The sequence below is a fragment of the Carassius auratus genome, chromosome 49 (assembly GCF_003368295.1).
Source record: "Carassius auratus strain Wakin chromosome 49, ASM336829v1, whole genome shotgun sequence".
NCBI classification, from domain to species: Eukaryota; Metazoa; Chordata; class Actinopteri; order Cypriniformes; family Cyprinidae; genus Carassius; species Carassius auratus.
The window spans coordinates 4,490,506-4,515,438 of record NC_039291.1 but is presented as its reverse complement, the minus strand read 5'-3'; the positions used below and the strand labels follow the sequence as shown (position 1 = coordinate 4,515,438).

General features: G+C 37.3%; 1 protein-coding gene across 1 annotated transcript in view; it reads left to right on the top strand.

Moving 5' to 3' along the window:
* Positions 1 to 24,933, top strand: part of LOC113066062 (serine/threonine-protein kinase PRP4 homolog) — a 116,903-nt gene extending 91,970 nt beyond the window's left edge. The window contains exons 10-15 of the mRNA XM_026237666.1: positions 18,756 to 18,893; positions 19,416 to 19,569; positions 19,644 to 19,758; positions 19,920 to 20,071; positions 20,292 to 20,378; positions 24,394 to 24,933. Of these exons, the coding sequence (XP_026093451.1) occupies positions 18,756 to 18,893; positions 19,416 to 19,569; positions 19,644 to 19,758; positions 19,920 to 20,071; positions 20,292 to 20,378; positions 24,394 to 24,597 (850 nt within the window). The 3' untranslated portion in view covers positions 24,598 to 24,933. The remainder of the gene's footprint in view (positions 1 to 18,755; positions 18,894 to 19,415; positions 19,570 to 19,643; positions 19,759 to 19,919; positions 20,072 to 20,291; positions 20,379 to 24,393) is intronic.

Genomic DNA, 24,933 nt, shown 5'->3' with positions numbered 1-24,933 from the left:
CATGATTTTAATGTTGCTGAGTTTTATACTGAAACTTTCCGTCTAAAAGTCCTTCCTTGGTCTTATCCATATTTCTTTGCACGTTGAACACACATAGGCCACAACCAGAAATAAAAAAAACTGCAACCGCATTAATTGCGTTATTTTTTTTTTACGCGTTAAATATTTCAAATTAATCGAATGCGTTAACGCGCTAATTTTGACAGCACTAATATATATATATATATATATTTTAATGTGAGGTTTTTCAACTTTAAGGATGAATCTCTTGTCATCTATTTCTGGCCTCTTAGCATGAATATAGTAATGTAAAATACGATTGGGAGTCTGCACAAGGGGTTTATTTTGAAATGCACATTAATATTTTACTTTTTTGTATTTGATGTGCGGTTTGGACGCGGGGTGCGTCAGAAATAGACCAGGCGCCTATCTTTAGTGAAGTGGTGCAGAGACCCTTTCTGGGACGCTTTTGAAAAGTGCCGCGGACCATCTGGTGTAAACACAAGCATAGACTAGAGTGACCGCGATTAGCTTTGGTAGCCACGTCGGAGCCATAACGCTCCGCAGATGTGTGCAGTGGATCAGGGTGAAACGGGCGTAATTTTTGCTACAGGCTACGGTGTCTTCTTCTGCTTATTAGTGCTTGTTAAACAACCAACTGAGGCATTACTGCCACTAGTGATGGGATGGTGTATTGTAACTGTGTCATGGATAACATGGTCATACTGGTGTCTTCATTTGATAACTTGATTGGTCCCGCGGCCCTCACAGCCCACAGTTGAAAAATGTAAAGTTTTTAGGCCCTATGGTTAAGAATAGGTGCATTTGCTCAAACATAGAGAAAGTTGTGGCCAAAATAAGATTCAACTTTACCCCCTAGTGGACAAAAACGTCCCCAACAGCGCATTAGGGTTAACAATATGTGGAGTAAGTTGACCGCTGCTAATGCTGAATGTCACGGTGAACGACAGTGAATATGTGCGCGAGGCACCAGTCAAACAACTGAAACAGAAAATACTCAACTTTTGTTCACACAAGGCATAATTCAAAAATGCAAAGTGTTAGTAGTTTGAAAAAAATCAAGAATAAGAGATTTAATAATAATTATTGCTAAATGCTGCACCGATCTCATTTTGCTCTGCATATGGATAAATATATAATATATACACACACACACACACAGGCCTTATTTACGGTTTAATAACAATAGCATGCATATGATCCTTTGTGTAAAGGTCGTCTTTAAATTTTTGATGAGTAGACTGTAGCCTAAGACTATCCTGCATTTTGAAATGAACTCACTGTAAATTTTTAAATATTTTTTAAAGATGTTACCATGTTATATCGTGTTATTGTTTTACTTTTATCTCATTTTAGAATTACATTCAGTTCGCAATTCGTCCCTTTGTGCCACCTGGCGGTAGTTTTGCGAATGATTTTAACATGAACCAAGATGGCGGTGCATCCACACGCAGCGGCTTCTCTCGGTCCCGACAGAACGGTGTTTTCGTGTTTTTTGTCTTGTGAGTCGCAGTGTTTTTGTACGTTGTCGTCGTCGTCTACCTGTCTGTAAGCGCAAATACAGTCGCGAGTTTCTACTCGATGTCGGCAGAACCGCATTTTTACAGTTAAACTCCGCGCATGCGGAACAGCTGCGGGATCTCGATCTGCTACGGAGGCCTTCACCATCACCGACCCCCACTACTGCATCTCGCCCGCAGCGGAGGCACCACAAGCGGCGAGAGAGGAAGCAGAAGAGGGGTAAGCACGGAGGTATCCGGGCTAGGCTAACGGCCAGCCCACATAAGCCATCTATCACCATCATCGTACTGGCTAACATACGCTCGTTGGACAATAAACTGGACTACATTCGATTACTACGTTCAAGAGGACTGTAAGAGACTGTGTTTTTGTGTTCACGGAAACATGGCTCAGCAAAAGCATTCCAGACTGCGCTATTCAGCTCGACCAGCTGACGTGCTATCGTGCGGACAGAGCTCTCGTCGCGGGAGGAATGACTCGTGGTGCCGCGATACTGTTGTGATCAGCAAACACTGCTCACCCCTGGTGGAGTTTATGATTATTAAGTGCCGGCCGTTCTATCTGCCGAGGGAATATACTGCTATACTGCTATACTGCTCATTTCGGTGTACATTCCCCCATTCAACATTATCAGCAACAGGAACGACGCACTAAATGAACTGTACCAGCACATCAGTGAGCAGCAGACAGCGCACCCCGATGCTTTTCTCATCATAGCTGGGGATTTCAACCATGCTGACCTTAAGAGTGTGTTTCCAAAAATACACCAGCACATCAACTTTCCAACACGAGGGTAATAACATTTTGGACTTTGTTTACACCACACAGAGAGGAGCTTACAAAGCCCTCCCCCTCCCCCACCTCGGAGCCTCAGACCACATCACTGTTATGCTAATGCCTGCATACAGACCGCTCATTAAAGTCACCAAACCAGTTTACGAACAGATTAAAGTGTGGCCAGAAGGATCATCAGAGGTTCTTCAGGACTGCTTCAACACAACTGACTGGGACATGTTTAAACAGGCTGCCACATGCAATAACACCACTGACCTCCAGGAGTACTCAGAAACTGTTACTGCCTACATCAATAAATGTATTGATGATGTAACGGTCACAAAAACCATCACTGTCCAGGCCAACCAGAAGCCATGGATGACAGGGGAGGTCTACAGACTCTTGAAGACACGGAACGCTGCCTTCAGAGCTGGAGATGAGGTGGGCCTGAGAACAGCTAGGGCCAACCTGTCCCGTGGCATCAGAGAGGCTAAGAGACAGCACTCCAGGAGGATAGCTCACCAATTCAGCGACAACAGAGACACTAGGAACCTGTGGCAGGGGATACAGACCATTACGGACTACAAGCCCCCACCACGGACCTGTGACAACAACATCTCTCTGCTAAATGAGCTGAACACCTTCTTCGCTCGCTTTGAGCAACAAAACAGCACCACTGCACAGAAGACTCCACTTCCTCCCGGCGACCAGGTGATGACGCTGACCCCAGACAGCATGAGGAGATCCTTCAGTAGGATCAATGCCCGCAAAGCTCCGGGTCCTGACAACATCCCAGGGCGTGTACTGAAAGTCTGTGCAGCAGAACTCACGGATGTCTTTACAGACATTTTTAACATCTCACTGAGTCAGGCTGTTATTCCCACATGCTTTAAAACTACCACCATTATCCCAGTCCCGAAGAAGCCATCTCCATCCTGCTTCAATGACTACCGTCCTTTTGCACTTACCCCCATCCTCATGAAGTGCTTTGAACGGCTAGTCATGCACCACATCAAGTCTGCCTTCCCCCCCCCCCCCTCCCTGGACCCCTTACAGTTTGCATATCGGTCCAACCGGTCGACCGATGATGCCATCTCCACTGCCGTTCACTCAGCACTCACCCATCTGGACAAAAAGGACTCATATGTCAGAATGCTGTTCATAGACTTGAGTTCAGCATTCAACACAATCATCCCTCAACAGCTCATCTACAAGCTGAGTCAGCTGGGGCTCAACACTTCGCTGTGCAACTGGCTGTTGTACTTTCTGACTGGAAGACCTCAGGCAGTACGGGTTGGCAGCAACACATCCAGCACCATCACACTGAACACTGGGGCCCCCCAAGGATGTGTGTTGAGCCCCCTCCTCTTCACTCTGCTGACCCATGACAGCACACCGTCACACAGCTCCAACCTCTTCATTAAGTTTGCGGATGAGACAACTGTGGTGAGTCTCATCAACAAGAATGAGACAAACTACAGGAGTGAGGTGAGCCGCCTGGCCAAGTGGTGCAGTGACAACAATCTCTCTCTGAACGTGGAGAAGACAAAGGAGATTGTTGTAGACTTCAGGAGAGCACACTGTGGAGAGAGTGAGCAGCACCAAGTTCCTGGGTGTGCACATCACAGATGACCTCTCCTGGACTGAAAACACCACAGCACTGGCCGAGAAATCACAACAGCGTCTCTATTTCCTCCGCAAACTGAGAAGAGCCAGAGCCCCACGCCCCCCATCATGTACACTTTCTACAGAGGCACCATAGAGAGCATTCTGTCGAGCTGCATCACTGTGTGGTATGGTGCCTGCAACGCGTCCTGTCGAAAGACTCTGCAACGCATAGTGAGAGCAGCTGAGAAGATCATTGGTGTCTCTCTCCCCTCCCTCCAGGACATTTAAGGAACTAGTCTCACCCGCAAAGCCCTCTGCATCACAGGTGATCCCACCCACCCATCACACAGCTTCTTCAGCCTGCTACCATCAGGGAGGAGACTGCGGAGTCTCCAGGCCAGGACCAGCAGACTGAAGGACAGCTTCATCCACCAGGCTGTCAGGAAGCTGAACTCCCTCCCAAACCTGTCCCCCCTCCCCTCTTCTTCCCCAGGCACCACTGAACTATGAACCCCCTAACACACACACACACACTATTTATATGATGGCATGCACTAGTCACTTGTGCAGCATTGGTCTGCTCACTCACCGCTCACTACCTCATTCGGCATGGAACTGACGTCATTCCACTACCTCATCAGTCATCAGACTTAAGATATTTTGAATAAGTGATTTTTTTGCACTAAAAAAATCTTTTAACTGTACAGTTGTTCATTTCATGGATTTGCACTATATCTGTCTTTTAACTTGCGCTGCTTTATTTAACCCCTTTGCGTGCAAACATCGCTGACGGCCCCAGTTTATTATTGTTTCACTTTCACAGCACATTAAACATCACTGTCTTACTTCATCTGGACAAAATGTGCATCAATGGAAAGTTTAAAGACTCAAGCTTCGATATTTGACCAATATTTTGATAAAACATTGTTGCAGTGACAGATATTTAGTGATTTATGTCAGGAGTGCAAAATAATAAATCCGTATTATGCCACATTTTGAATAGAAATTCACAACTCACTCATATTCAATCACGTCAAGAGCGGTTTATTTGTGTTCACATAGACTCACTGAACAGCGTCAATAAGGATTTACAGACCAAAGATGCATATCTGCGGAGATATATGGATATATTTACTGATGTTTACTTCATATTTCTTCAGACAGAATCGTCATTTCTATTCATTTTCCACGGATTTACGCGATCAGATGATAAACAGCCTCTCCCAGCGATCTCTGTGTGTGCGTGCAGTAGTCACAGCTCGTGCGGTGTGTGACTCAGACTCTGATTGGGTCTTTCAAACGTCAATCTTAGAGTTTCATATCTGGACACCGCCCCATCGTGTCACATGCTTCCTGCACACTTCCTGGTAGTTATCTGGCCAAAACAACACTGAAACACCTCTGTACACACAAAATATCCGAATAATAAACCCGCGATTACGATAGTAAAGCTTGGTATGAGAATTTCTTGAGATCTGGGGCGTTTTTATAAAAAAAATTGAAAATGTACATCGGAAATGCTAACTTGTGCAGCGATGAAAAAGGCTACAAATAACATATTTTTACAACAGTAAACGACCAAATTCCACCCCTGATCGCTAAAGGAAGTTATTATAAACACTCGATCGGGGTTTAAAGTGAGTTTTGAGTAAAAGTGTACTAATAATTTCATAAATTGTCAGATGTAGCTTGATGCTAACGTTAGCACCAATGCTACTAATAGCAGGTGCTTTTCTTCTTCATAATGCATTTTTTTCTCAATAATTCACGTAAGGTCGTAAGAAAATGTTTTGTTGTATTTTTATAGTAAGACTTTTGATAAATAAGGGCTAAATGCAAAGAGAGACTGAAGTGAGATCGCTGCTTTGTTGCTTTGTAAAGCCTGAAAAACCACAATCAAGGCTAATAAAGGTGGAATAAAAACAAAAGAATAATGATAAAAGAATAATGCGGATAATGTGTCATACTTGGCGGAGGTGTGAAAGAACCGTTTGGTGAGAACAATACAATCATGATTCGGGCAGTTTTCAACAGTGAAAAATACACAAAGAGCACAGGAAAGTTTACATGCGAGATCTTACAGAGATGACAAGGGCCATAAATCAATCTGATTAGCCTTCTCTAAAAACACACATGACATGGCCTTAGAAAATATTTCATAAAATTCACAGTTTTACAGATTCGATTATGAAATTTTTTATGAAGTCTTGGAAGACTTGTGGCCTTAGCTACACTGTGTTTTCAAACTCATTTCCTACATCAACATTTTTTTAAATACATTTAAAACATATGTTTTTAATATTTTTATTTTTGTTTTTATGTTTGAGCTTATATATCTCTATTATCATAACAGTCTGAGTGATTCTGATTCCTGAACAGTAAACTTTAAAGTGTCAGCTTTGTGAACAAAGGTTGATTATGTATCTAGTCAGAAAGAATCATGAGCAGAAACCTTTTTATTTTGGGTATGTAATTTCGGTCTCCATGCCAAAAAAGGGGGGTTACTAGTAAGGGGTTAACTTTATTTTTAATTTTATTATGTCTTTTTTATCATTCCCTTATTGTATAGTTGTATGTACATTTTATATTTGATCTAGTTATTTTTTAGGCTTTGATGTTAATGTTATCTGTATGCACCGGGGTCTGAGAGTAACACAATTTAGATTCTCTGAATGCATGTACTGTACATGTGGGAATTGACAATAATGCAGACTTGAACTTGAACTTGACTCGAACTAACATGCGACTAAATTAGTTACCACCGCGGTGGTAATGCCCATTTAGGCTGTCCACCTACTGTATACTGTTGTTGTTTTCTTGTTGACCTGACTGCTTCTATTCTCATTTGTAAGTTGCTTTGGATAAAAGCGTCTGCTAAATTATTAACCTCTTAGCCTGCACCCCGACGCCCTCATCCTGAAAGCCTTTCAACTCGCACGTGTCAGTGTTTATGAATAGATTAAATGAAACGGGACAAATTTAATCTTGACAAACTATGCATCATTATGAAGATCTAAGCCTCAAGTATCGACGACAGATCCCTGTTTTTCAATGGAAAGCTTATAAAGACTGTATTTGCTACATTTGTGTAAGCAGTACACATAAAAAAATGGACATTAGAAATGCTGTACATACCAGATCCATCGTAATAACGAGTCATGGAATAACTCACAGTCGAAAACTGCGTCTTGGTAGTAAATAAAAACAGAATAACAGAATGGAGAAAAAAAACCTTGGGAGAAACCAGGCTCAGTTGGGGGGCCAGTTCTCCTCTGAACAGACGAAACCAGCAGTTTAATTCCAGGCTGCAGCAAAGTCAGATTGTGCAGAAGAATCATCTGTTTAATGTGGTCTTGTCGCAGCACTAAGATCAAATAAAACTAATAGAGAGATACAACCACAAACAGATGATAAGAGCAGGTCAGTTGTCTCAGTACTATGATACGGTCTAAATCCTGTCTGGAAATCCTCACATATACCATTTTTTCTCTAAGAAGGAATATAATTGTGAGGACACCACCTTTTCTAGTATCTTGGACAGAAAAGGGAGATTCGAGATTGGTCTATAATTAACTAGTTCTTTGGGGTCAAGTTGTGGTTTTTTGATGGGAGGCTTAATAACAGCCAGTTTGAAGGTTTTGGGGACATATCCTAATTACAATGAGGAATTAATAATAGTCAGAAGAGGATCTATGACTTCTGGAAGCACCTCTTTTAGGAGCTTAGATGGTATAGGGTCTAACTTACATGTTGTTGGATTAGATGATTTAACAAGTTTATACAATTCTTCTTCTCCTGTGGTAGAGAATGAGTGGAACTGTTCCTTAGGGGGTCTATAGTGCACTGTCTGATGCAATACTGTAGCTGACGGCTGAATGGTTAAAATTGTATCTCTTATAGTATCGATTTTAGAAGTAAAATAGTTCATAAAGTCATTACTGCTATAATATTGGGAAATGTCAACACTTGTTGAGGCTTTATTTTTCGTTAATAAAGCCTCAACAAAACCTAATACAAGTATATACATAAAGACTTATGTTTATGATCTCTGCAGGATTAAGCACTTCATTCTTTTTCCTGAGGGAATCCAACTCTCAAATCCTGAGGTAATCCTCAGCGCATCTTCTTGGGATGAATTGTTTTATTCCTTTCAGCACATCTGATGCATCTACAAGCCTCAAGCTTCATGTGAAATCAAGTACATGTCAATGTTGAGTATTCACAGAGTTTTCTTTATTTTATAAATGCACAAAATTTTATGTGTGAATACAAATAAAAGTAGACCCTTAACAGAGCCACGAATGCAAGATATTCACCTCAATTGCCTCTGTTGCGCAAGTTAAAAAATTTCAACTAGAGCAGAAAATTCACCTGACGCGGAGAGCTTTTTGGCACATCTGGTGGAATCAGAAAATGTAGGAGCGTATTATTGTAGCTATTTGCAGGCACACAGAAATCCATGAAAAACATCCAGCGAGTAATCTAAAGTGAGGGATGCAATGGTCCTATTCGCTTTGTGTTTGGAGTGAACCATAGACTGTATAAAAATATGGACGTAGTGTCCATGACCTCATCCATTACATGACTGACAAATAGCATTTTTAAACCCTAAAGTAGGCGGAGCAGGCTAACGGCATCTTGGCCGTGCGTCACCCCCCGATATTCGAAAGTGGGTACAGAGGTGGGAGCTGGTTACTGAAACCACGTGCACCTAGCACAATGGTGGTGAGAGCAACGGCAATCCACCTGTCACTCAAGTGACCAAGCCCATAATTATGCAGAAATTTAAGGCTAATATAATTTAAACGGATGAGTTATGAAAAAAAAAATCACCCCCTTAAAATTTGTCATGAAGAGGATTTTTTTTTTACCAGGCTATAAACGTTTTCTTTTTCTGCTGTAAAGTTTTTATTTTTAACATGGGGAGTCTATGTGATTGAGTGCCTTTTGCATCCAGCCTCAAGCAGCCAGTTGACGAATTACATTTTAAATAACTACCATGTTGGCCTCATGAGAGAGAGCGGGAGGTTGCCGCTTGGTGTGAACACACCATAAGGTTTGAGGCCCTTGCAGGGCTCAAACTGATTTCTGTGTTTGGAAACGAATGTTGTGAATCGGATTGTTTTCTAATAAAATGACAAAATTCTTAAGTTATAACCTATTATGTGTTTTAATTTATTTATTACGTGTTTATTATTATTTTTACATTTTATGGATTCCCCCAATCTCCCACAATCCCAAACTCTGCATACGAAACAATTTAATGTTTTTTATTTAAAATACAGCCTATAGGACTTTCTCACGTTTTGAAATTAACAAAAATTGTAAATAAATTTTTTTAAAGATTTTTAAGGATGTTATAATGTTACATTATAAAGTTATTTTTGTTTTATTTAATTATTTGATTTCCATTTACAAAATGAATTCCATTCCACTTGGTGGTGCACTAATTAAACAGCCTAAAGGCCCTTTTTACTGCCGTGGGTACCGCCGCCGCGGTGTCTGTGCAGTTGCAACAGTTGACCAATGAGTGGAGCTTTAACCACAAGTTATCAAACAAGCACATTAAAGCACATTTGGGCAAATAGACGTCAGTTTTGCCTCGCTGATGTGTTACATTTGACGGCTTCAGTCACAGAAAATGAAAGAAAAAGACTATAGTTAAAATGTTTAATATATTTAATATGTAATATTCACAGATGAAAGTTTGGTATTTATGAAGTTATGTGCATTTATTAGAACGAATTCAAGCAGGATAAATGTCAAGCCTATGCCTGAGTCTATGCTTATATTTTCTCTAAGCTACATGCTATTATTTTATTTTACATATTAAATATTAGACATTTTTTTAAATATTAGACATATTTTAGATTTAATACATTTAAAAGGTGTGCAGTATTTATATTATATGAATTATGAGATATATTATTCAAAATAAATTGTGGTTTACTTTGCATCGGAGCATTAAAAATGGTAGCCTATTTTAAGGGGGTAGGCTACATGGATTAATATGCAATGTCAATATTTTCATATATTATGCCTATATTTTAATTTATATTTTAAAATTCCTTTAATAAAACAACATGCATTTTTGCTATTCATTACCTGTCCTTTATTTTGACAGATAAATTCTTGGGAAAAAGACATTTGTCTGTAAACTGAGAAATTGTTGCAATGTTTTAAAATTTGTTCTAAAGTTATCCATATGAAAACAACGCGATGTCCATTCTTCACGTCTCACTTCATTATATCTAATGTGACCACGCCCCCCCGCTGAATGCGCTATTCAGATTCAAACTGAAGCCTGTGGCTTGAATACGCCCACACAGAAGAAAAGGCAGCGAGACTGTTCAAGCTTTTTTTATTTTACTGTTTGCTTCGCGATGAGAGGAATAAGACATAATTCACCCCAAAAATATGTGATGTGGTTGAGGATTTCAGAAATGGATTTCCTCAGAAAAAAGATATCATAAACATGAGTAAGTCTCTTTTTATTTATATACTTGTACTAGTTTTCACATAACGTGTAAACATTTTACTAGTTACACTTTCAACAAAATACTTAACTATAAACTATTTCTAAACTATAGTTCCTGACTAAATGTATAATCAAGTGAAACATTATGAAGTTTCAATAACAATATACAATACTATACCTTTCAAAAGCTTGATGTAAATAATACAAATGTAACATAGATAACTGTAATAAATGTAAAAACAATACTGTTCTTTCAATTTATTCCCCCTAAAAAAACTGAAAAATATTATCAGCTCTTTTCAAGATTAATAATAATGATAATAATGATAACAATAAATGTTTTTTGTACAAAATAAGATTGTTAAAAGGATTTCTGAAGGATTGTGTGACTGGAGTAATGATGCAAGAAAAATTAATAAACTATTTATCTGCTCCCCAAGTAGATATTAAATTATGTTGTGGGATAATTAAATATGTTCTAAATAAACTACAAACACAAAGTAACGCGTTAGAGTACTCTAATTACTTTTTTCCTGAAATGTGTAACTTAACGAGTTAGTTTCATGCGTAAGTAATCAGTAACTTCGTTATTTTTTAAAAAAAGTAATCCGTTATTTTAAGGAAAGGAAAATCCCGACTGCAGCCTGCTTTTTGTCAGACAGTAGTCCTAGGTCTACTGTGCCACCTGCGGATGTACAGTATCAGCGGAGCCGAAGCTCTGTGATCGCAAAGTCAATGGCTGTGATGCGTCTGTGCCCTGCGCCTGACCCTGTGTGTGTGTGTGTGTTTTTTTTTTTTTTCGAACTCCCGGCAAGATAGCAGAGAGGACAGCGTTTGGTTTATGGAAGTACGCACATTATTTTCAATTTGTCAACGAAAAAGAAAAGAACATAATGGTAAAATGCACACTGCGTTGGTGAAAAGCTTCCGTCGACCGCCAAAAATTCTACCTCAAATTTAACGCTACATTTTAATCACTAGTTTGAAGAGTAAATGTAAGAGGACTGTGTAAAAGTGAATTTAGGCTTGTGACTGTGAGTGACACTTTAATAATAATTAGTTCGGCTATTAAGCGATACAGATAGCACCTGTGTGGCGGTGAAGGATTTAATTCGGTTTGTTATCATTTTTGTTTGACAGGCAGCTGTTAATTTCTGTTAGATCATTGGCTGGCTGGTTGTTCATCATTTCTAAATGGATTTAAATCTGCAAGCCTGTTTAAGGTTGTGTTTACAAGTAAGCATAATTGTACTTTGATAACTGCATTATTTAAGTACACAAGTAAATCAGGAGTTTTCTTGTGGTGCTCATAATATACAGTAGCCTAGGCTACCCGGGCTGGGTAGGTGCAAATTTTGATTAATAATATGTTCTGTGATAATAAATAAATAAAACGCCATGTGGAATAGCCTATTGCTGACTGTCTTTCCTGTTATTGTTATCCTGCAGTGTTAATTTAGTCGGATGACTGACGTTATTCATTGTCGGGAGTCACGACTTCTAGGTGCATTTAAAGGGGCCGGGGGCTGTGTCTGTCGTGTGTGAGCCGCTGCAAACGGCTTTTAATTTTTGGTAACGCATGAGTACTCTAACGCGTTACTTTTATGAATAGGTAACGCTGTATCATAACTGATTACTTTTAATTGATGGTAACGTTGTAACCTAACTAACTACTTTCCAAAGTAACTATACCCAACACTGTCAGTGACACAGCTGACTGAAAGGCTTATTATGCAGCTCATTATGCAGGCCTTTGACTTCTCAGTAAATCACATTGATATTCATGATAGTTATATCGCATATGACTTTTACCAACAAAAAGTGTCTTCGAAAATTTAAATCAATATATTGTTTTCTGTAGTGAAAACAATACAAGTGAGTAAACAAGATGACTTTCACATAATTTAGAAAGAAAAATTCTAGGCTACAAGCTCCAGTTCTCAAAAATCCCGGGAACAAATGTTCTGTATGTGTTTTATTGCCTTATTCAAGTGATTTAACATTTTTAGTTTTCACTAACCACGCATAACATTTTTTTTTTTTTTCCTCAAAAATACAATCATGTACATGCATGCATTTCACATATTATTATAGCCCAGTTTGGCTGATTACAGTGAGATTTTACCCATTTAGATATTTATAAGAAACTGAAAAAAGCACAAATGTCAAGGCATGACAAAACTTCTCCAGGACCCAAAAATACCCTTAGATGCCAGAGGGTTAATGAAAAAAAATTGCAGCTGCATGTGTGTAAAATATGTGCAAGATTTGCACTGTACGTGTGATGGTAGATGTGCAGCTTTTATTCTTATTTATTTTATCTTCCTTACAAATCTTGTTTGGTTTCATTTTGGATAATTGCATGTAAAAAATAATTTTCGTAGTAATGCAAGATTGGAATTAATATTCATATGCAAGTATCTGTGCAAAAATTAATTCGCATTGACAGGGCGCATTAATATTCAACATTCAACTATTTGTGAATGTTGCATTTCTCAGACAAGAACACATTTGTTTATTAATAAATAATGTCTCATTTTTTACAATTATTAGGCTACTTCTACATGTACCCTGTAGCAAACTTAATGCATGTGCTTGAGCGCGTAATATATTAAGATTTGATTATGTAAATTTAATATAAACCTCTGATTAGTTGAATATAACAAATGAACGGCTAGAACTAGAAAACTTAAGTGGGGACAGACCATTTTTTTTTTTTTTGTCTATAACCAAAACAACAGTCCTATATAAACCGGTTCAGCAACTTTGAAAGCCTCATAAGACACTGTCCATATGAAGGAAGACGTATTTCATTGAGCTAATGCTGTTAGAGAGAGAGAGAATCAGTCTAGGGCTATTAAACTTAGAGCTCATTATATTGAAGTACAAATCCAAACAGCAGAAACGTTATGCATTTTATAAATAATGAAATGTTATGAAAAGTATGCATTTTATTATTCACATGCAGTATGGTTGTTGGTATTTAGCAGTTACACCCTATTTTTAAACTTGAATTTAAATACTATTAAACTAACTTTAAAATATCAATTCAATTCAAGTTTATTCAATTCAAGTTTATTTGTATAGCGCTTTTTACAAAACAAATCGTTACAAAGCAACTTTACAGAAAATTATGTTTCTACAATATTTAGTAGTAGCTAGTAGTTTGTGCACATTTGACAGGATTTTAGAAAAACTAAAAAATAATAATAATACAAGACGTAGTCAGCTAGACGATGAACTATCAATATTATTAATTAAGTTATTATATGATTAAGTCACACATTTAGGAATAATTGTTAGTTCTGTTTGTTGATTCAGGGTCAGCATCATCTGAGGTCCTCTGAGGGTCAGCATCATCTCTTCTCAGGTGTTCAGGATCCAGACTGGAGCTTGTGTAAATCCTAGTTACCACGGGATGTGAATCCCATGGCAAAACATCAATGAATTTATAAATTAAAAAGGATAATGTCACAGTGCATGTTAAATAGCCTAAATGAACTTATGTTAATAATATAATTAGAACTAACAATATAATTCAGTTTTTTTACATGAAAAACTTCTTTATAAAATGGGACCGCAACCTTTGTATCAAACATTTTTAAATCATCCACAACTGAGCAACGTGAAGTGAATGGGGTGAACGAAGTCGTTTTCAGATGCAATGGAAAAAACTAAAAAGAATAGCCTAGATTAGGCCCATGCAGGCTCTGCTCTGAAGTATATAATACTTATAATTACTGTTAACCCAGAGTAACAAATTTCAATGGATTAATCCATTTGCTGCATGTTTTCTTTATTTATTTTTAAACACGCTAAAAAATAAATTAAGTTTGTAAGAGGAAAAAAAATATATAGTCGTGTATAGGTTTAATTTTAATGTATTAATCACATTTTCGTTTGCTGCATGTTTTTTTATATAATTAATGTATAAATTGCATTTTATTACATTTAGAAATAATAATGGCTGGCCTAATAATGTTATGTACAAACAGGATATATTTAGTTCCCTTCACTTTACAACAAATCCTTTAAATTTAACAAATATATCAGAACAAAACAAGAATTAAAAATATAGAATTCTAATGGATAAATATAAATGCAGTATATAATAATATAGGCTTAGCTATAAAAAAAAAATCATTTATAGCTAAGCATAAGTTAAGGTTGGACTTTCTCATTCTCTCACTCGGGGGAAATCCATTTCCATATTTGTGATGTTGCCCATTTGAAGCTTAAGTATTATTTTTGAGGTGAAATAGGCTTTGTTGTACATGCGTGTTTCAGTATGGATGAAAAAAAAAATCATAATTAACAATATGTGGCGTAAGTGGACCACTGCAAATGCTGAATGTCTGGTGAATGACTGCTGTTTCCACTGAATATGTGCACGAGACACCAGCACGATCAAACAGCTGAAACAGAAAATACTAAATTTTTGGTCACACAAGGCATAATTCAAAAATGCAAAGTGTTAGTAAAAAATCAAGAATAAAAACAGTTAATAATAATTATTGCAACATGCTGGACCGTTCCCATTTCGCTCTCCATATGGAACCTGAAGATTTTTTTAAAACCAAGAATGAACCGAAATGAAAATGAAATGAAAACATTGAGCTTTTTATATATATATATATATATATATATATATATATATATATATATATATATATATATATATATATATATATATATATATATATATATATATATATATATATATATATATATATATATTCGGTTCATTCTTGGTTTTAAAAAAATCTTCAGGTTCCATATGGAGAGCGAAATGGGAACGGTCCAGCATGTTGCAATAATTATTATTAACTGTTTTGTTATGAATGTTATGTTATGAATGCATACTGGATGCATTCATCCATACTGTTTTTATTCTGTTTTTATACAGCAGTCATTCACCAGACATTCAGCATTTGCATATATATATTGGGGGTGTAACGATACGCGTATTCGTATTGAACCGTTCGGTACGAGGCTTTCGGTTCGATACACGGTACACATTATGTACCGAACGGTTCGTTGGACTAATTAATTATAGAAAAAATAAAAAAAAAATAGAGAAATCTAATATGCGTTCAACAAGGTAGCCCAATAACCCAAACGATGTAACAGGCAATGCCCCTGACACTCCCGAAGAAGAAAAAAACACCAACTTATATGTTTATATTAGGCTACTCAGTCAGGCGCTCGCTCACTCAGTACGTGCTGAAGGCTCGTTGCAAAATGTCTAATGCATTTAACAGACCAGAAATAGAAGATCCTCCAATAACCAACAGGTCTGGTGTTTGGGTGCACTTTGGATTCCCTGTAAGCTATAATGGTGATGGCAAGAGAGTGGTGGATAAAAAACAACGGTATGTTGCATCTACATGACAATAGGGTAGACCAGCGGGAATAAAAAAATAAAATAAAAATAACCAGCGGGAATACTTGAAACATGTCAACTCATTTACGCCGACATCACCCTAGTGTGTCAGTATCTGGGAAAAGACGAAAAAGAGGAGAAACATACACGCAACAAACTATTCGCAGCATTGAGACAGCCATTTCCAACTGACTCAAACAGGGCAAAAGACATCACTTAGGCGATTGATAATTTACGTTACATTTACATTATAGCCGCGGATATGAGACCTTACTATTTAGCATTCATTCTATCATCACCATTATAGCTTACAGGGAATCCAAAGTGCACCCAAACACCAGACCTGTTGGTTATTGGAGGATCTTCTATTTCTGGTCTGTTAAACGCATTGGCCATTTTGCAATGAGCCTTCAGCGCATGCTGAGTGAGCGAGCGCCTTAGGGGCCGTTCACATATCAAGCTTAAAAACGCGTGGAAAACGCGTCTTTCTCCTCCTTTCCAGAGCGCTCGGGCATAAGAGCCCCTGAGGCATCTGCCTTTGCTAAGCAACAATGACGTGCTCTCTCCATGAAGACGCGGAAATTTCAGCAAAGGATAAATGGATTTGCAGCTCTAAAAATCGCTTGCAGTAGGCTAGCTCTGCTACTAAATTTATTTCAAAATTGCAATCCATATACAACTATGATCAGCTGTTCCTTCATCTTGGCTGAGCTTTCAACGCTGTTACGGGAAAGGATGAAGCTGATTGGTTAGTTCTTGTCACATGACCCGCGGTGCGCTTGCGGCATTCTGAAAAGTTGAGTTGTTTTTACATTTTGCTGTATCTAAAACGTACCGAACCGTGACATCAGTGTATCATACCAAACCGTGAATTTTGTATATATACGTATATATATATATATATATATATATATACGTATATATATATATATATATATATATATATATATATATATATATACGTATATATATATATACGTATATATATATATACGTATATATATATATATACGTATATATATATATACGTATACGTGTATATATATATATATATATATATATATATATATATATATATATATATATATATATATATATATACGTATATATATATATATATATATATATATATATATATATATATATATATACGTATATATATATATATATACACACACATGCATACATGCATACATAAATACCTCGGTTTTAAAGTCACGGTTCAGTTCATTTTTCGGTACAGTAAGGGAATGAAATGCAAACATGCAGGTTGTTTATTACTATAAACTTTTTTTTTTTTAAAATACTTTTTAATAAAATATATATAAAATGAAAATGTAAATACTGCTGCAAAGTTCTCCACTAAATAAAATACTCTGTTCGCCACTTAAAGGGGGGTGAAATGCTCGTTTTCACTCAATATCCTGTTAATCTTGAGTACCTATAGAGTAGTACTGCATCCTTCATAACTCCAAAAAGTCTTTAGTTTTATTATATTCATAAGAGAAAGATAGTCTGTACTGTTTTTTTCCCGGAAAAACACGAGTGGCTGGAGGCGTGACGTGTGGGCTGAGGTAAAGAATCACGAGCACGAGTATGCTTTTGCGTTGAGAGCGTTTGGAAGCTGACATTACCGTGAGGAACAAAAACATCCAAAACAAACCATGGCTAACAGTCAGATTCAGCCGTATATTTATGATCCAGAATCAGATCCAGAGGCTGAAATTTAACAAGAGCAGCATCAGCAACGACGTCTCTATGTGGTATGTACTGAAACTGTATATATTTGCTTAGCGGTTTTTGAAAATGACTAAGTTCCACTTTATGTCGTCTTTTTTTTTTTTAAGCTGTACATGTGGAAAGTGCAGTTTGATGACAACATCGCATGTTGTTTACTTGATGTGCTTATGCGCCGATAGCTAAGTTAACAACACGGAGATATTTGAAGCAGTTTTACTCACTGCCTGCGGTTCCAACACATGATCGTGACCCTTTTTCGTTGGAACTGCATTATCCTTAAGAAATAAACTATGTGCAAATCCGGCATCAAACTGGGCCTTGTTTGTAAAACAAGCATCTTCGAAATGCAGGGAACAAACAAAAACACTTGCACAACTCCGTTGATGCTCTGTAAAAATAAACTCCGTCCACTGGTCCATTAATGCGGTTTTTTTTTTGGTAATTTGTGCAGGGTTGTCTTGCCCTGGCAACCAAAAACACACTTCTTTTGTGACAATTCGGTCTCTCGCTCTGATCAGTGAATGTCTGTGGTCTGCTCCACGGGAGCACACGCTCTTCCGGGAGAAGTGCCCTTAGGACCCATATAAGGAAATTCCGCTCCATCTAACGTCACACAGACCCATACTCAAAAAAAAATTTCCGAAACTTGTGACAAACTGGAAGAGGTATTTTTAGAACAAAAATACTCCTTCAAACGTACAACTTAATTTTTGAAACTTTGTCCATGTTTAGCATGGGAATCCAACTCTTTAACAGTGTAAAAAACTATAGCATTTCACCCCTCCCTTTAATGTTCGTTTGGAAACACAACAATGAACCTATGTTCCACATACAAAATATTGCATTCGGTCATTCGGTACACACGTGTACCGTACCGAAAGCCCTGTACCGAAACGGTCCAGTACGAATACACGTAATGTTACACCCCTAATATACATGCATGGACCTTATATTTATTTACTGTTTAATAACAATAGCATGCATATGATCCTTTGTGTAAAGATCTTCTTTTAATTTTTGATGAGTAGACTGTAGCCTAAGACTATCTTACGTTTTAAAATGTAAAACGACTTTAACAGGTGACTGACTTGCAGTTAACGCTGTGGCCCTGTGTCAGCAATACATGTGGCGGTAAAAGGCATTTTGGTTGACCACCTACTGTATCTATTCTTTAGTAGTCATGGCTGAAAAAGACATTTTCATTCAATAGTTTTTTGGTTGTGTCTGCAGGCAGAAGACTGGACTGAAGGAGCTTGAGTTTCTAAAGAAGCTGAATGACGCAGATCCTGATGATAAATTTCACTGTTTGCGGCTTTTTAGACACTTTTACCACAAACAGCATCTCTGTTTGGTGTTTGAACCTCTCAGGTATTTTATGCATGTATTTTTTGTGTACACGCAAGTTAGAAAATTGGTAGTTACAATATATGTTTGGCTGATACCAATGCACAAAATTTGCTGGAGCCAATAACATCAGTCATCACATTAAGCTGTGCGACTGTTTTGTAATAAGTAACTTTTCCTCATCGTGAAGGATCACTTTAGTAATGGCTACTGGAAATTCAGCTTCGCCATCACAGGAATAAATGACATGCACCCAATATGAGTTTGCATCCCTGATAGATGTACACATGTAGAATTGTACAGTATTTTTGGAATAGGGCATCAAACCAATTTCATGTCATTGGAAAAGGTGAATGTTTAATATATTGAAATATTGAAATTGACAAAGTGTACATGTTTGAAATGGGGCTGAAATGACCCTTAACATGATCAGCATTATCAAACTAATTTCACATATAAATATGGCCACTAACATCTAATATTATCTCAAATATAATGCAAAATACATGTATTCTGAGCTGTTTTTCACCATTTTGTCTCTCTCAGTATGAACTTGCGTGAAGTACTGAAAAAGTATGGTAAAGACGTGGGGCTGCACATCAAGGCAGTTCGTTCCTACAGCCAGCAGCTCTTTCTGGCCCTCAAACTTCTGAAACGCTGCAACATCCTCCATGCTGACATCAAGCCAGACAACATATTGGTGAGCATCATCTATATGGCTGCTAACACGAGATTTTATTGGCTCACTCGCTCTCTCAATCACTCTGTCTGCAGGTGAATGAATCAAAGACCATTCTTAAACTCTGTGATTTTGGCTCTGCATCTCATGTCGCTGACAATGAAATCACTCCTTACCTTGTCAGTAGATTCTACAGGGCACCTGAAATCGGTAAGTTGTATTGTAGTTGTGTGATTGGCAGGCCTGCTTACATTCATATTAATATATTTTAGTTGTCACAGATTGTTTCCTCACCCACAACCACAGCAGAACTTGTGAACCAATTCTGCAAGGGTCTAGTAATCGGATTTAACTTTTTCTCTTTTTCCCAGTCATTGGTAAACCGTACGATTATGGCATTGATATGTGGTCAGTCGGCTGTACCCTATATGAACTATACACTGGGAAGATCCTGTTCCCCGGCTCTTCCAACAACCACATGCTGAAGCTGGCCATGGATCTGAAGGGCAAGATGCCCAACAAGGTGCTGAACTAGAGAGTTCAGGGTTTATTTATTTTATTTTTTATTTGTATTTTTTTTTACTTGATTGTTTCTTAGTTTTTTTATTTATTATTATTATTATTATTATTATTATTATTTTCAATTAAAATTGGTTTTAAATAGTTACTCACTTTATTATGGCATTTAAGTCTTATGTATAGATTCTTACGTGTTTTTTTTTTTTATTATTGTTGTTGTGTAGATGATCCGGAAAGGCCTGTTTAAAGACCAACATTTTGACCAGAACTTAAACTTCCTGTATATAGAGGTAGACAAAGTGACTGAAAGGGTAAGTTCCAGTTCACGTGTTGGATTCCACGTTCATGTGTTGGTTTTCTAATTGACTTCTATGCCCATTTCACACAACTATGATAACGCACATATCTGCTTTAGGGATGTAACAATACAGTCAGCCCACGGTTCAATAGATACCTCATTTTTTAACCATGGTTTTCATTTTGATTATGTTCAGATGGCTTGGGACACCAGTTTTTTTTTTTTTTTTTTTTTTTAATTAGCGATTGAAAATGCTATTTAAAAAAAGCTCTAGAACACTTTAAAGGGTTAGTTCACCCAAAAATCTAAATTATGTAATTAGAGAGAGCTCTCAGTCCCTCCATTGAAACTGTGTGTATGGTATACGGTCCATGTCCAGAAAGGTAAGAAAAACATCAAAGTAGTCCATGTGACATCAGAGGGTCAGGTAGAATTTTTGTGAAAATAAATTTTGGTCCAAAAATAGCAAAAACTACGACTTTATTCAGCATTGTCTTCTCTTCCGGGTCTGTTGTGAGCGCGTTCACTGCAGTGTATGATATCCGGTTCACAAACAAATCATTCGATGTAACCGGATCTTCTTGAACCAGTTCACCAAATCGAACTGAATCGTTTGAAGAGAGAAGATCTGGTTACATCGAATGATTTTTTTGCGAACCGGATAATCATACACTGCAGTGAAGAGAATACAATGCTGAATAAAGTCATAGTTTTTGCTATTTTTGGACCAAAATGTATTTTCAATGCTTCAAAAAATTCTAACTGACTCTCTGATGTCACATGGACTACTTTTGGTGATTGTAAAATCGATTTTCCATGTCTTAAAAAAAAAAGTTTCCTTTTTCCACATCAAATAACGGACGAATGTAAAGACAGTGCTGGAAACGCACAAGTCAGCAATATGTCTTATTTATTGGCATGAAGTTTCATGCAGAATAACATACAGCAACAGGAGTGCAACATTCTCGAAAAAATATATATATGCAGAGGGGACGGCTGTCATAACAAAAGAAAAACATCACTGCAGGCTTCAACCAGGCTGCATTTATGATTTTAGGCAATTCAAAAATCTCCAAGATTATTTTAAATAATGATTCAATCCATTTCAAACAACTGTTAAATTGTTTAAATGTTTAATTGTTAAACTATTAAATTTTAAATGGACTTGAGAACAGGCCATGTGTCCAGAGCAGAGTGTTTTTTATTCAACTGTCCAGCTGTTGAGAAGACGTGCTCCGACCGCACTGATGTCCCAGGGACACTCAGGTACAGCTGTGCAAGGTGGGGGTATTACTGCCAATTTTCCACCACAAAAGCCGGTCACTCTCAGCTTGCAATGGTCCTTTTCATAACTCAGAATCTCCTGTAACTAGATTCGCAAATAAGGCGAATTCGCGTCTACCTCACCGCGAGACCTCCAGACGCGTATAAACGCGTCTTTACATTGCCTTAACATTGAAATCATTCGCGCCAGACGCTCTATTCTCGTTTGGTGTGAACGCAGCATAAGAAGTGGCTTTCGACGTCACTGGGTCTTATAGGCGTGTAAAATTGCTGGTATTTTCTGTCTACCTTTTGCAAGGCATACTGTACTTTCAGAATTCTTTCTTTTCTTTTTCTGCTTGTTTGTGAGTCGTGAGTAAAATCGATTCCCTATTTTCATTTTCAAAACTTATTTTGGTTGGTCCGATCGATTGTGCAATCGATTTTCAAACTAAAAGTGACAGCCCTACTTCTTACCTTTCTGGACATGGACAGTATACCATACACACAGTTTCAATGGAGGGACCGAGAGCTCTCGGACTAAATCTAAAATCTTAAACTGTGTTCCGAAGATGAACAGAGGTCTCACGGGTTTGGAACTACATGAGGGAGAGTTATTAATGACATAATTTTTGGGTAAACTGACCCTTTAATTTAACTCCAATACTAGTGGTGGGCGATATATCGTTTAGACGATAATATCCAAATTGTTGTCTGGATGATATGAAAAATTGGGATATCGAATATTTCATCATTTGTACAATCCAACCCCCCAAACATGAAAAGAGCTGAAAGCTAAAGAGAAAACAAATAATGCACACTGTAACCTTCTAAACAATTATATGTAGCCATTTTAATAATGTAGTAGGGGTTTGTTTGACTATATATATATATATATATATATATATATATATATATATATATATATATATATATTTTTTTTTTTTTTTTTTTTTTTTTACAAAATCCAGATCATTCCTCAATTGCACGAGAGTAAGCTGCTACTAATTTGCAATACAACCACGGAGTTCTTACCTGTGTGTTATGATGGTTCTTAGGTTGAAGCTACAATCCAAAAATGTAAAGAGTAAAGCCGATGTACGATTCATAAAATAGTTGTTAGAAAAGGCGAAATATGCGTTGTTTGCGGAAAACTGAAGTCTTAAGTTAAAACGTTTTTCTTAAATGTCTGTGGCGTCCATAAGTGGTGAGATTCGTGATTGCATCATTAGAAAATTGCTCTGTATAATGAGTCCAAAAGATGGAATACATTTTCCCAAGATATCCACCGGAATAGCCTCCGAACACGAACAGGGCTTCTTTTAACTTCTAGAAAAAAAAAAGGAGAAAAAAACACAATTACACAAAAATGAGCGAAGAAAGCGAAAATACACGGTCATCCTCAAAACCAGTGCCAGAAGAGCTAACAGCAAGACGTGGGTCAGCTTTTTTAGCCTGGAGATGGTTTGGTTTTGACAAAGGAAAACAAAAAAAAACAAAGACAACAAAAGTCGCCCAGCTGTAGAATTTGTCGCATGCAGATCGCCGTATAGCAGAGCGCCACAACCAACCTCTTCTATCATCTCCGTACAATGCACAAAACACAGTTTGAAGCGTATGAAAGGCTTTGTGCTGAACAAAACAGCACTGCTGCTACAAACACGGTACAAAAAAAAAAGAACAGACACAACAGACCTTGGCAGAAACATTCACAAAGAAAACACGGTGAAAAGTGGAAAATGATTACAAACTCTGTGACAAGTTTTATTGCAAGGTCTGTTGCCAATTCAATCAGTCGAGAAGGATGGGTTTCAAGAAATGTTACAGACTTTAGAACCCAGAAATAATCTGCCTTCAAGGAGATATTTCAGTGAAACAGCTCTACCAAAACTGTTGAAGTCTTGTCGACAAACGCTGTCTCATAAATTGCACAAGGTAACCTATTATGCCATATCCTCAGATCTTTGGTCCAGCAGAACCTCAGAGCCGTACTGCAGAGTAGGGTCTGTGTTATTTTGTTCCTTGTCTTTTTTTTTATCCTCATCTTCTATATTAATATAATGTGCAAAAATGTTATATTGTGTTGCAAAACACAACTTTTTTTTTTAAAGAGGTACTCACATTAATGTTAGTCTATTACTAATAGAGTACTGTTTGCAAAGCACAAAGCTAATTACGTACATATATTGTACTGAAAAAGCGCTGTTCTTGTATTAAAATAAACATTTAGTACAGTAACTTTGTTCATGTTTAAATCAATAATGTCTCATATCTTAATGTACTAGTAATTCTAAACAATAATAGGTCAAATGCAGCAAGTCAAAAGACCAACTGGAACTTCTTTGCCAATTTGCACACATTTCTTTAAAGTATTAAAGGAAAAATATCGTCTGAATATCGATATCAAGATATTCGGAAAAAATATTGAGGTATACATTTTTGTCAATATCGCCCACCCCTATCCAGTACACTGTAGAAAACATGAATTATTATGTCTACTTCAAGTTTCTTTTGAACGAAATGTATTATTTTCATGGATTTGCTATTATTGAGCTCTATAAACACATGTAATGTCTGTTTAATATATACTGGACGCCAGAGGGAGCCCTCGCACAGAAGCTCCACATACGCATCTCAAAAATAACAGAAATCAGGGAAAACTGTGTATATTGTACTAAATGGTTCAGTGTATTATTGAGAATTGTAACATCCCTAGTTTGTTACATGCCCTTCACCTTCTCTCACACATTCTTTTAAACCTTCAGGAAAAGGTAACTGTGATGAGCACCATTAACCCTACTAAAGACCTGCTCGTGGACATGATTGGAGGTCAGAGGTTACCGGAGGATCAGAGAAAAAAGGTCATGCAACTTAAAGATCTATTGGATGGTACTCTAATGCTGGACCCAGCTAAACGCATCAGCATCAACCAAGCCCTTCAGCACCTTTTCATTCAGGAGAAGATATGATACTTTCACATCAGACCTCTGTCTGTCCACTGTTCCAGTACTGAGCCAATAGACTCAGAATGTTTTGAATCAACACAAGACTTTGAATTTTCTATTTTTATTCATGTTTTTCTAGTGATTTTTGTTTTACCCAGTCATTTTTGATTCAATTCTCTCAGAATGATCTTGTTTTTATTGTACATATGCACACATTGTCATTCACTTGAGAGAAAGGCATGTTTAGCAGTTATCAGACTGTCTTATTTAACTTCAGAAGTGACCGAAATGTGCAGAATGCAGCATTTACAAGTTTAGTTGAGTTTTTCAGATGTTGAAGGCTAGAAATGGCTGGGCAAA